This window comes from Microcebus murinus, chromosome 1 (assembly GCF_040939455.1).
Source record: "Microcebus murinus isolate Inina chromosome 1, M.murinus_Inina_mat1.0, whole genome shotgun sequence".
Taxonomy (NCBI): Eukaryota; Metazoa; Chordata; class Mammalia; order Primates; family Cheirogaleidae; genus Microcebus; species Microcebus murinus.
This window is the reverse complement of record NC_134104.1, coordinates 144354798-144366983: the sequence shown is the minus strand read 5'-3', so window position 1 is coordinate 144366983 and position 12186 is coordinate 144354798. Positions and strand designations below refer to the sequence as shown.

General features: G+C 49.8%; 1 protein-coding gene across 1 annotated transcript in view; it reads right to left on the bottom strand.

The window, feature by feature from the left end:
* ITGA9 (integrin subunit alpha 9) overlaps positions 1-6637 on the bottom strand; it is a 343148-nt gene extending 336511 nt beyond the window's left edge. Inside the window, exon 1 of the mRNA XM_020285519.2 lies at positions 6223-6637. Coding sequence (XP_020141108.2) covers positions 6223-6407 — 185 coding nt within the window. The 5' untranslated portion in view covers positions 6408-6637. The remainder of the gene's footprint in view (positions 1-6222) is intronic.
* Between the last annotated feature and the right edge of the window lie 5549 nt (positions 6638-12186).

The following is a 12186-nucleotide window of genomic DNA, read 5'->3' as shown; positions in this document are numbered from 1 at the left end:
GGAACATTAAACGAGCTAATGTAAATAAAGTATGTAGAACAGGAGTTGACATATACTAAGTATCTAATAAGTATATCGTTGCTGCTGTTGCTAATTTAAACTCCCAACAGAAGTCCTTTTTGCTTATGTAAAACGCAGACATTGGGGACCAAGTAAGCCTGTGGTTTCAAAAACTCTAGATTTTCCCCAATCTTGGACAGGCTTTCACTTCCCAAGGTTCTCTCCTCTGGCAAAAAGGAAGGTCGGAATAAAACATTTTATCCTGCTTTGGTCGGCCGCCAAATCCACTTGGCTAAAAGGATTTACAGTTCAGAGAGCTTGATGGCTCACCATAAGGCAGAGCTAGCTCCCTTGTTCTGAACCCCCTCACCTGTGACTTCTCTGACATCAGAAAGAAATACCTTGTGAGTCAGCTGGCAGCAAGAATGCTCTGAATTCTGTTTCTGGGCCAGTTCCAAAGACCCCACTGTCAATCCTAATGTTCCACATGCTGATCATGGTGGGATGAACAAGGACAGATGACCCTCCTACCCCCCAGCCACAGCTGCAGGCCAAGGAGCACATCTCATATCCCCCCCAATGTGGCAATTCTGACAGGACGGGCCCCAGGGCCACCATGGAGGTGTGCATCACCTCATGTCATTCAGGTGCAAAGGGGACGGTCAGCCGCCACCTGCAGCCCCTTCAGGATCTGCTGCAGTGCTCCAGCTGAGGCCACACTCTCTCCAGGAGGCTGCAGCCAAGCCCTGCCCAAGGCAGAGGACAGCCATTTCTGCCCAGTGGTCCCTGCAGAGTTGACTGGGACTTCAATCAAATCTCATCCAGTCTCAGGCACTTCCGCCCCATCCAGCTTCTTCCCCCTTTCTCTCTCACAGGCATTACCCCGCCCCCAAGGATTCTCTCACACTCCTATCTCTGTCTCAGCATCTGCTTCCTGAAGGATGCAAACAAGCCCCAATAAATGTGCATTGATCTCTCGGGCCAGGGTGGGCCTTGAACAAGGCTCTGTAAACCTCAGTTCCCCAAACAGCAAACTGGAAACCACTCACCAGGTTGTCACAAAGACTCCACTCGATGTGGTACCTGTGAAAGCATCTGCCCTCCTGTAGATGCCCAGCAAATACTATCTGATGGAATTAATTCTGATTTTTAAAATTACATGCAACTCCCTTTAAAGCAAATTATTTCAGAGAACACCATGGCTGCTTCTAATAAACGTGGAAACAACATTTTCCCTGGACAAGCCACAATAGAAGTTATCAGAAGGAGACCATTTCCTGAGCAGCAGCGTGTCACCGGGGAATCAGAGCTGGCTGGGGCCTGGCCCTTTACACTCTCACGCTCGGGGTTGCTGGTGACTGACTGAGACCAGCCTGTCGTGCTGCCCTGGAAGGCTCTCCCCTGGGCAAGACAGCTGCCTCTGCCCCCCCGCCAGCATTCAGCACCAGCTCAGGAAACAGCACCCTTGCCCGCTGCTCGAGATCTTCAGGGAAACTCTCCAGAAACCCTACAAAGGTGCGTTCTGGGTCCCCTTAGAACTTGGGCCTCATATATGTGTTGTCCCTTCCCCAAAGCTTGAGAAAGCAGGCTCTGCAGGGCGAGTGAGGATCAGAAACAAGGTCTAAAAATGCCACTTCCAGAAAATCCAAATGAGGGAGTGGAGCTGCATGTTCCCCTCAGAGCCTGGCATGGGACAGGGAAACTCAGCAAAGACACCCACCACGGAGGGTATGAGAAGGCAGGGCTGTCACCGTCATTTCTGAGTGTTTCTGCCCCAACATTGGCAGGGGTGGGGGCAGCAGGGTCCATCATCCCAGAGCTCCCCTTCTAAACCTCTTCCCTTCACAGGAGTCTCTCCTCTGCCCCTCTAAACCACCGACACCTGCCCGATGAATTCTTAATTACATTTAGTTTTAGTTAATTTTAATTGAAATAGCAACACATCTGGCCTGTGGTGACTGCACTGGGCAGCTCACCAGAACTGTCTAGCTTGTTCTTTTAATTCTCAACCTTAAGGCAAATTGAGGATGTTATGCTCTCTGTGGCTTTGAATTGCCTCCTTTTCCTCACTAAACGATGCTCTGACAGCCTCTAACAAAGCAAAAAGCCGAAAGAGTCTTCCATTTCCGAGCACTTGCTCTGTGCCTAAGCGCAGCCGTCCTTATGCGTCCCAGGAGAGGGGGCAGGAAGCACGTCGCCAGAAAGGAAGCCAGTGCACCCAACCACTTCGGACTCCAGGGCGTCTGGGGCAGAGGAGGAGGAGGGAAGGGGAGGGGTGTGGAAGACGCCCACTCTGGGGGCTGGACGCCAGCCGGGCCACATTTATTTATATCACAGGGTGTTACAGTTGTCAGCCTTGCAGCTGAGGAACTGGTCCATGTGTAAGTGAAGGGGACAGAAATCGGCTTTGTCCGTGTTCCCTGGCACCTACTGCTGTTGTTCAAAAGATGCCAGAAGACTTGGGGGGTGGGAGGTATAGGAGAGGAACCAGACACTCTCTGGGTGTTATTAGAAAAAAAAAAAATGGAGTCACTGGCATGTTTGCATCCAAACTGATGCAAATGTCATCTGAAACACTGCCCAGGATATCCTGGTCCACCTAGCCCTGGGGGCAATTCTCAGTGCCCGGAGCATGGTGACAGAGGGACCATTCAAGCAAGCACTTTGAGGGAAGCTGGGTCTGGGGCTCTGTTCTCAGTGTGATATGGCTACAGAGCTGAACTCAGTCACCAGGGCTCAGAAAAGCAAGATCACCCCATCCCTTACATAGAGATCTAGGATCCTCTGATCAGTGAAAATTTTGGTTTACAAAAGAATTGATAGAAATGCTCAGTTATGGGAATAGAGAAGTGCTATTTCTACTAACAGAGCACATACATGCTCTGCCACCTCCGGAGTCCACACTTGCCTTGGTGTCTGGGCTCTCCCTCTGCCATTTCCAGCACATTCTTCTCTTACCCTGTATATATCATTACATCCTTTCACCTGTAAAGCAGGTGGCTAATTAGCATGAAACAAACATCTTAAGCCACAAAATACTGAACCAAGTAAGAAGCTAAAGAATAATTTCATCAAGAAGAAAGAGACCAGATACAAGGCTTAATTGACAACTGTCTTCTTTTCCTCTCAAAGTTTCAATATACTACTTTTCCTGTTCATGTCTATATCCCTTACCTTCCTTACCGATTTTGATTAGTATTTGTGATCTTTTTAAGTCACCCCATGTAGGTTCTATGCTCTTTCATTGCACTGGAGCAGCCCTTTGTAAGACTACTTCCAAACTCCAGTACCTGAGTAAATTAATGCATTTCTCTAAAGTACACACTTCACTGGCACTTCAGTAATACATAGAGAATGCCTAAAAACCCCTCTATCCTCTCTGACCCAGCAATTCTAAGCCCAGGAATTTATTCAAAAGAAATAAAGATGTGCACAAGGATTTAGTCACAAGGTTGTTTACCCCTGTTGTTGTTTATAATTGTGAATAATTAGAAACCACATGCACGTCCCTCAAGCACAGCTAGAAGATCCAGGACTAAGTTACTGCCTAGTAGTAAAAGATCAACAATCAGTCACTAAGTCAACCAACCAACCCCAGAGTTGAAAGTTAAGGTAGAGACCTAGGGTAGATCCAGATTTCCCAATATCTAACTCTTATAAATTTAGGGCTACCACCTTTAGGAAAATGAATGCACAATTATGAGTATAAAATTGGGCATGGAGCCTTGGTAGGGGCCTGTGCAAGTGAGGAGACTTTGGCTTAAGTTTCATCAGCCTCGCAGTAAGTCTGGCCTCCAGAGAAAGGAAAAGAGGAGAACGGAGGAGACGTTGGAAGTCTATTCCTTCAAAGGTCACAGCTTGCCAAGACCGGGTACCATAATCAGCAGAGAACACATTCAAGGTCTAAGACAAAGAGTATTCGGGCAGGTGGAAGGGAGTAGGACAAGAGAATAAGGACGAGGAGGAAAATACTTTTTAAAAAGCAGCAAGAGAATAGAAATCAAGAAGAGAAGCAAAAAAAAAACTACCAAAAAAATTAAGGCAATTGGGGGGGGGGAGGAAAAAGAAGATTTGCTTTAAAAAGATTTCAGTAGATATTAGTTGGTACCTGAAAAACTATAGGGACAAGAACTCCAATACAAAGAGCAGCTGACTTGTATCAGAACAAGTGAGGGCACTACTGAGACCAGCAGCCCAGCTGCACAGGTTCCCAGGGACCCCTGAAATACCCATCCCATACCTCTACTGGCAACAAAACCATGCACCAGCCAATACCCTCAAGTTCCTACCACCCCCTTCCCACCATTTACCCTGGGTGCCAAGTTTAAGGCCAGTCCATCTTTTCCTACACTTGCCAAATCTATACACATCACACAGCTTTTCTTCATCGCCTTTTTAAAACAAAGCAGGCTGAGGACCTCTCCTCTGTCATATCTGCTCTTGACTCTACCCAGTTGTTTCCCAGCTGGGGTGGCTTGGACCTGTGGCCCATCTAAATCTAGGTGACAAGGGCCTGGCACTGTTCCCTCTAGCCATCCAAGAGCTCCAGGACACACCAGCCAGCCTCAGCCTGCAGATGGCACACAATGCTCCCTCTCGCCCAGCTGCCTGCCCTTTCTCTGCAGCCCCCTACCCAGAGCAGCCCTTCTATTTTTGACATCTCTCCCCACGTGCTTGGTGCCAAGGTCACACAGTCTGGGAGCCCAGTGTGGGATTCTGGAACGCATTCCCCAGCTGCTTCTGCTCAGGCTGCTGGGTTCTGTACCAAATCCAGAGCCACGGTGGCCCCTGAGTCTGGAGGACATGGAAAAGGTGTTCAGCCTGCTTTGTTTAAGACGGGGATTTGACAAGTACAAGAAGAGACAGTCTGGTCCTGAACTCAGCAACAGGAGTGAATGTTCAGGAGTATGTGGAACTGCAACAGAGACACGCAAAGACTTGAAAACTGCTTCTCTTGGAGGCAGCTCTCCCAAAAGCATGATTGTGAATAGGTTGGCAGGTCACGGAGTTCCCTTTTCCAGGAATGCCTGAGTCCTCAGATCCACAGACCACCCTCTTCCATCAGCCACTGTCAAATGCAGGGGTGGTGACTCTCCCACATAACTACGTGCTCAGCACACAGGCATCACTGACCTGGACCTCCCCGCCTGCCGCCCCTAAGGGTGCTCGCCCTGGTGACGACAGAATAAAATCAACCTGGACTAGCTGTCAACTTGGGCCCCCACTGAGGCATGACCTTGAACAAGGGAACTACCCACAGCCTAATGCTCTTCTATGAAGAAGTGGCCACTGTGTGGCTGTTTCATTCCCTCTGGTCCAGGGGAAGTGGCCAAGAAGGGCACCAACCTCCCTCTAGCGCTTCTCCTCTGGGGTTGGGCACCCAAACTTTGTACCATTAGCTAATGGTGCTTGGTGGGGAAGAGACCCCACTCTTTCTTCGGGCCCACACCTCGGAACTCGGGGGTGCAAACGGACTCCTTGACCTCTACAGAACCGCGTCCGCCTCCTAAGACTTCCGATGCCTGCCTCCAGGTGGGGTGGCCCATGCAAAATGAGGCTCGATCCGCCGTGAGAAACACCCACCACCAACCAGCCCCACCAGCCTTGCCACTCGGGGGTCCTCCTCTACCCTCCTTTCCTATAGCCCGGAGCCTCTCCGCACCGCTTCCGCCCAAGGTCTTGTGGGGTCAGAGGGGCCTCTGCGCGCCAACGCACCCCTGGGCATCCCAGACGCCCTGCCCCTGGGGACTGCCTCTCTCCTGCACTGCGGCGCTGGAGAGGCTTGAAACCGTCCCCAAGAGTCCCCCAGAACTGGTAGGGGACGCATCTCCGGTGCCCTGTCTCCGCGAGGCCCTGAGAGGCTCAGGGTGGTCGCCCAGCCTGCGCAGCCTCTCCGCCGCAGACGAGCCAAGTTACTTTGTGATCGAGGGACAGTCTGGCTGGGAGGCCGAGGAGGCAACTCTCGAGGTTCTCCCCGCACACTCCCGGCTCGGCCCCCTCCGCCTCCGGGCGCCAACGGGGAGCTCAGCGGGGCCCGGGACGGGCGTCCTCCCTGCTCCCGCCTTCCCCGGGTGGCCGAGCCGCGCGCCGCGGAGACATTTAAATCGCCCCCTCGGGACGGCGGCGTGGAAGAGGCCGGAAAGGCGGCGGCGGCGGCGCTGGCCCCGGGGCCGGGGCGGCGGCCGGGCCGGGCCGGGGTCGGGGAGCCGGCGGGGCACTCACCAGCGCGTGTTGTCGTGGAAATGCTCCAGCACCGCGTAGCCGAAGAAGGAGCCGGCGGGGCCCTGGAAGCGCACGGGGCGCTGCGGGTCGAGGTTGTAGGCGCCCGCGGGGATCCCCGCGGCCACCAGCGCCAGGAGGAGCGCGCGGAAGCCCCCGGCGCCCCTCGGCGCAGCCGGGCCGCCCATCCCCGGCCAGCCGCCGCCCTCCCCTCTGCCCCGCGAGCAGGGCGCCGAGCGCGGGCCGCGGGCTCCGCCGACGGCCGGGAAGCTGCCCGGGGCGGGCGCTCTGCGCGCGGGCGCGGGCGGGACGCAGCGAGCCCGGCTCCGGGGCGCGGGCGGTGGGCTGCGCGGCCGCCGAAGGCAAGCACAGGGCGGCCCCGAGCGGCCGGCGTCCTCAGCCCGGCCGGGAAGTCTGCGCGAGCGGTCCCGGGCCGGGCGGCGCTGGACTGCGGAGAGGCGCGCCCGCGGGGTGGGCGGCCCGGGCGGCCGGCGGCTGGACGGCGCGGCAACGCCCCCTGCGGGCCGCGAGCCCCGCGCTCCGCCCCGGCCGCGAGCGAGCCCCGGGCGCCTCGGGCCGCCCCTCCCGCCCGCGGGGCTCGGTGCGACCCCCTCCGCCGCCGTGGGCTTTGGTCGCCCCTCTGCCTGTGCCTCCCTTTCCTTCTCAGTCCCACGCCAACAAGGACCAAAGCAGCCGGTGAGGGACCAGGGGAGATTCCATCCCAGCCGCCCGCTGCTCCCCCACCCCAGCTGCGAAGCTGCAAGACACAAGGGCTCAATAAGCGTCACCGTCGGTGTTGTTAATAACAATAACGGCCCCGGGGAAGCACAGCACCCCTCCCTAATCTACGCCCTGGTCGCCTACACCAGCCATTCCCTAAGTGCGGGCCGGGCCAGCAGCGTCAACCTCACCTGGGAACGCGTCAGGAATGCAAATCCGCGGGTCCCACCCAGACCTGCTGAATCCGAAGCCCTGTGTGTTGGGGTCCTGCGGGTGTGTGTGTGTGTGTGTGTGTGTGTGTGTGTGTGTGTGTGTGTGTAAGTAACAAAGTTACCATCTTCATCAGTGTACCTGTACATTTCATGGGTATTAAGTATATGAATATTGTTGTGCGACATTACCATCGTCTCTCTCTGGAGCTCTTTTCATCTTACAAAATAAACCTTGTGCCCATTGAACAAAAAAACCCCCAGTCTTCCCTTCCTTTTCACCTCCATTCCCGAGCCCCAGGCAGCCACCTTTCTACCTTCCCTCTCTAAGAATTTGACTGCTCAGATTAAGATTCCTACTGCACTCTTATCATTGTAAATTTGACCACGCTATTTTGGTTTCACTGCCTGTTCTCTTTTCTTTCCACTTTTTTGTTCTGCGACAGTTTGGAAATGGTTAAAACCTCCCGTTCCCCCTGTGCTCCACAGCAGAGTTCCTCAGCATGACTTCAAATGGAGGCTCCATCTCCGTGTCCAGCCCTGTCTTATGCCACACTCAGGCCTAACTTCCCACAAACCCTACAGTGTATCCACACACGACTTCTAGCTGTTGCCCATACACGTCCGGCAGGGGCTCTCACACACATCTGTGCCTTCTCCAACGTCTCTTCTTCCAGGATGTCAGCACCCTTCTGCAACCAGCAAAGTCCCATCCACCCAGTTCTCACCCCAGCCCTCCCCGGCCATTGCCTCTGCCCCTTTCTCTTGTGAGCTGCCATAGAGTGTTCGCATGCCTCGATCTCAACACTTAGGATATTTGCGTTGTTTTCGGGCTCCATGTCCTTCCCCATAGATAGTAAGACTCTCTAGAAAGAGAAGAACATCTCAGTTAGCTTTGTGTCCCCAAAGCCCCAGCTCAGTGCCAGGCACAGGTACATACTTAAACACTGTTGCAAGAATGAACTTTTCGGAGAAAAATCAAACTTAGTAAGAAGAGGATGCATTTTCAGGGAGATTCTGAAGGAGACTTTTAGCTTTTTCTGTGTTTTGGTTGTGTGAAAGTGAAAAATGATCTATTCTCATTGTAGGACACAAAACCCAAGTTTCCATGTGTAGTAGAGATCACTGGTGTCTTCCCGATATTTGTATTTCCCAGTGTCCTCACTAAGAAAGCCCAGAATTTCTGAAGCCTTAATGTGCCTAGCTTTAAAAATAAATAAATAAAACTCTGGCTGAATTCAGAGGAAGAGACATGAGGGCGGAAGCAGCGTCAGGAAGATGCTACATTGCTGGCTTTGAAGATGGGGACAGGGACCCACAAGCCAAAGAATACAGGCAGCTTCTAGAAGACAGAAGAGGCAATAAAATGGATTATCCTCTAGAACCTCCAGAAAGGCGACACCTTGAGTTTATACCAGTGAGATTCTTGTCTACTTTCTGGCCTCCAGAACTATATGAGATAATAAATTTTGTTGTTATAAGCCACTATATTTGTAACAATTTGTACTAGCAGCAACAAAGTTAAAATAGAGATCTCAAGACTAAGGGAACTGACACTTTGTGGCAATAAGATACCAAATTATAACCAAAACTGAAACCATGCCAGGCAAGAGTGAAATCCTGAATCCCTATACTTAGAGAATAAAGTATGTTCTAACAACCACAACGTTTTTCTTTTTCTCTAACAGATAAACAAGCACCAGCCTGGCGATAAGCAATGTAGAAAGTATTGCAGGTCACTGACTAGCAGACAGTGACTAACTGAACCCCCGTCCCAGAAGTTGTAACTATAGCTTTGCCTGGACAAGAGACTGAGTTTAGTAACTTTCTCCTGATAAGAGACCACCACCGACCATGGACTAGTTCTGGCTGTGCACTGAGTGTCTTCGTGTCCCTACTTCACCTTTTGACATATAGGGTCTAACCGTAATACATTTAAATGTTAAGCCTCCACCCCAAAGTGAACATGGGTTGCATGTAGCACGCATGTTTGCTTATGACTCATGAGGCTGCCCTATAACCTGGTAAGTATGTATACTTAGCCATCCTCATACAGCGGAAGATCAGCCTCTTTTTTTTTTTTTTTTTTATCTCTGAAGTGCCTGCTTTTGGTCTATGCCAGAGCCTAGCTAGCCTGCAGGCTGCAACCCTTTTCTAAGAAATAAAACTCTCCTCTACAAATTTATGGATCTCACAGTTTTTAAGTCGACAATAGACGACGAATACAACCTTCTGAAATTGTATGTAAGAGTGTGAATTTGTGTGTCTGTGTGTTTCTTAGGGAGAGATCCATAGATTTCGACAGATTCTTAAAAGGTAAGGTAGTTTTCAGAAGGTTAGGAACCGCTGATCTAAAGCATACTGATTTCCATCTTTAGAAATGAAACTCTAAAAGTGATATCAGGTAAAGTTGCAGCATTGGTCTTCAACAAAACAGTGGTCCCCAAACCTGGCTGTACATTCAATCCTCCAGGCACCATTTAAAAATACAAATTTATAAACACCACTCTAGGTCAGAGTCCGTATTTCACACACATCTCGGGAAGTTTAAGTGGCCAGGTTTGAGAAGCACTGTCCTACAGGATAGAGATTCAGAATTCTGCATTGTTTTCTTAAATATGTGGCACCATCATGTGTTAAGAAAAACATAGGATTTGGCGACAGATGAAGAGGATTTAAATCCCAGCTCTGAACAACTATATAATGTAGGTAATCCAATGAAACAGAATGCTGATAAACTAATAAACCTACTGATGGGCTTCTCAGGATAGCATTTCCCACCTGTACAACTCTAAACATTTCTTAGTTACTCATATAATCTGACATCAACAGTGAGCTCAGTTTCCTTGTGGCCATAATAAGCGTTTCTATGGAGACTGGACCTGCGGTGCTTGTCTCGGGATGACTAGCTGGAGGGGACAGAGGTGTATTATTTCAAACCTGGCCATGCAGAATGCAGATTTGCTTCGTGGGACTGTGCCTTTTGAAAAACTGAACTTCTTGTCCAATTTTCTAACTGAAATTGCAACCCAACGATCTCCCTTCCTTTATACTCTCACTTCAAGAGCTGATCTGAAGGTTTTCCGTTAACCACAGTGGCTGCAGACTAAACAACATGCACACTCAGCTCACCTATCATTCGCCTTTTCTAGAATCTGTCATCAGTTTCCCTAAGGCAACCTTAACTTCCTGTTGTGATGAAAGCTGTTGACAGCATTGTTACTTTAAGACTAGAATGCCAGAAGTGATGGTCCTCCCCCCACCTTGCTCCCTCTTGCCCCACTGCAGTGAGGAATATTGAAATAATTAAATGTCCAGGTGAAACAGTGCTGGTTTTTCATAAGCCCTGAAAAAAGTCTTAAGATTAATTGGTTCCGTTTTTCCTTCCTTTCTCTAACAACTTCTTTCCTTTTGCTTGTAAATTTGTAGATTTTTATCTGTTTCTCATTATTTTCTAAATGCTTAACTATGAGGCTAAAAGCTAGGTACATTTCTAAGGTTCACAATACAGGCTGATCGATTCAGTAATCTTTAGGTTTAAGATATAATTTTTCATTACAAATACCTGAAAGTATAACATAAAATACACATAGTTAGTCCTTCCAGGTGAGTATCCGTGGGCCCTGTCCTGCCAGGGTGGGGAACCTGTGGCCTTGTCGTCTTCTGGATCCTCGAGTGTGGCCTTTTGACTGAATCCAGATTTTTTTCAGAACAAATTCTTTTAATAGAGAGATTGGGTTTGTAAAGTTTGGATTTGGTCAAAGGGCCACACTTGGGGATTTGGAGGGCCACATGTGGCCTTGAGGCCACAGGTTCCCCACCAGAGCACCCCCAAACATGACTTTTCGAATGTCTAATAGCGGATAAGTGACTTTCTAATGTCTTCCCTGGCTCCCCCATGCACTTCTGGGCTCTGTGTGAGTGGACCCCAGCAGTGCCCTAAGGGGAGGTTTAGACACTTCCCAGAGATTATGGGAGCCTGGTTTGTAGAGACCTGAGGGCGACCGACACTTGAGCAGGGCAGATGCTGGTGTAAGGTAACCAGCTGCCAGCAGCAGGGCAGGCACATTCACTGTGTGTCTAACGCTGCACTGGGCCTGGTATAGAGTGCTTTATCTCATTTAAACTTCACAGGGATCCAATTAGGAGGACACAGGCTGAGATTTGATCTCAGTTACAATGGAGCTATGTGAAGTAAGTCTATATCACAGCTTCACAATCCTTTTCTGAAACTTTTGGGGCCAGATGTGTTCCTGAAATATTTTCCATTTAGAAGACAATACAGGGTAAAACCACCATATATTACAAGACAATATACCGTAGATTACATACCCAGCCCATAAAACACAAAAATAGATAGCAAAATGTGTGAATATTCACATTTGTGACAAACAGAACAGCCCCCTCCCAAGATGTCCATGTCCTAGTCCCCAACACATGTGAATATCTTACCTTACATGGCAAAAGAGACTTTGCAGATATAATTAAGCTCAGGATCTTGCAATGAAGAATTTGTTCTGGATTATCTTAGAGGGGCTAAAGAAATCACAAGGGTCCTTGTAACAGAAAGAAGAGTCAGAGTCCAAGAAGATTTGATGACAGAAGCAGTGCTCAGAATAATGTGGCCATCAACCAAGGAGAGTGAGTAGGAAGCCTCTAGAAACTGGAAAAGGCAAGGAAATAGATTCCCCCCCTAGAGTCTCCAAAAGGAAGGCAGTCTCCAGGAGACTCCTGACTTCCGAAACTATAAGGTAGTAAGTTTGTGTCGTGTGAAGCCACTAGGTTTGTGGTAATTTGCTACAGGAGTAACAGGTAGTTAATATAACATTATTGTATATGTCAGTTTGGATAAGGTTTTGCCAGCAGATTATTTTTCAAACACTTTCATCGCTAAGAGCTTTTTGATTTTTAGAATTGGGAATTCCCCACTCCCATCCCTGTCCCCACTTTATACATGGGGAAAATATGGCACAGAAAGGTTAAAGCAAAATATAAAGATGAACAGTAACGATCTCGTAAGTTTTCCATAACGATTAAA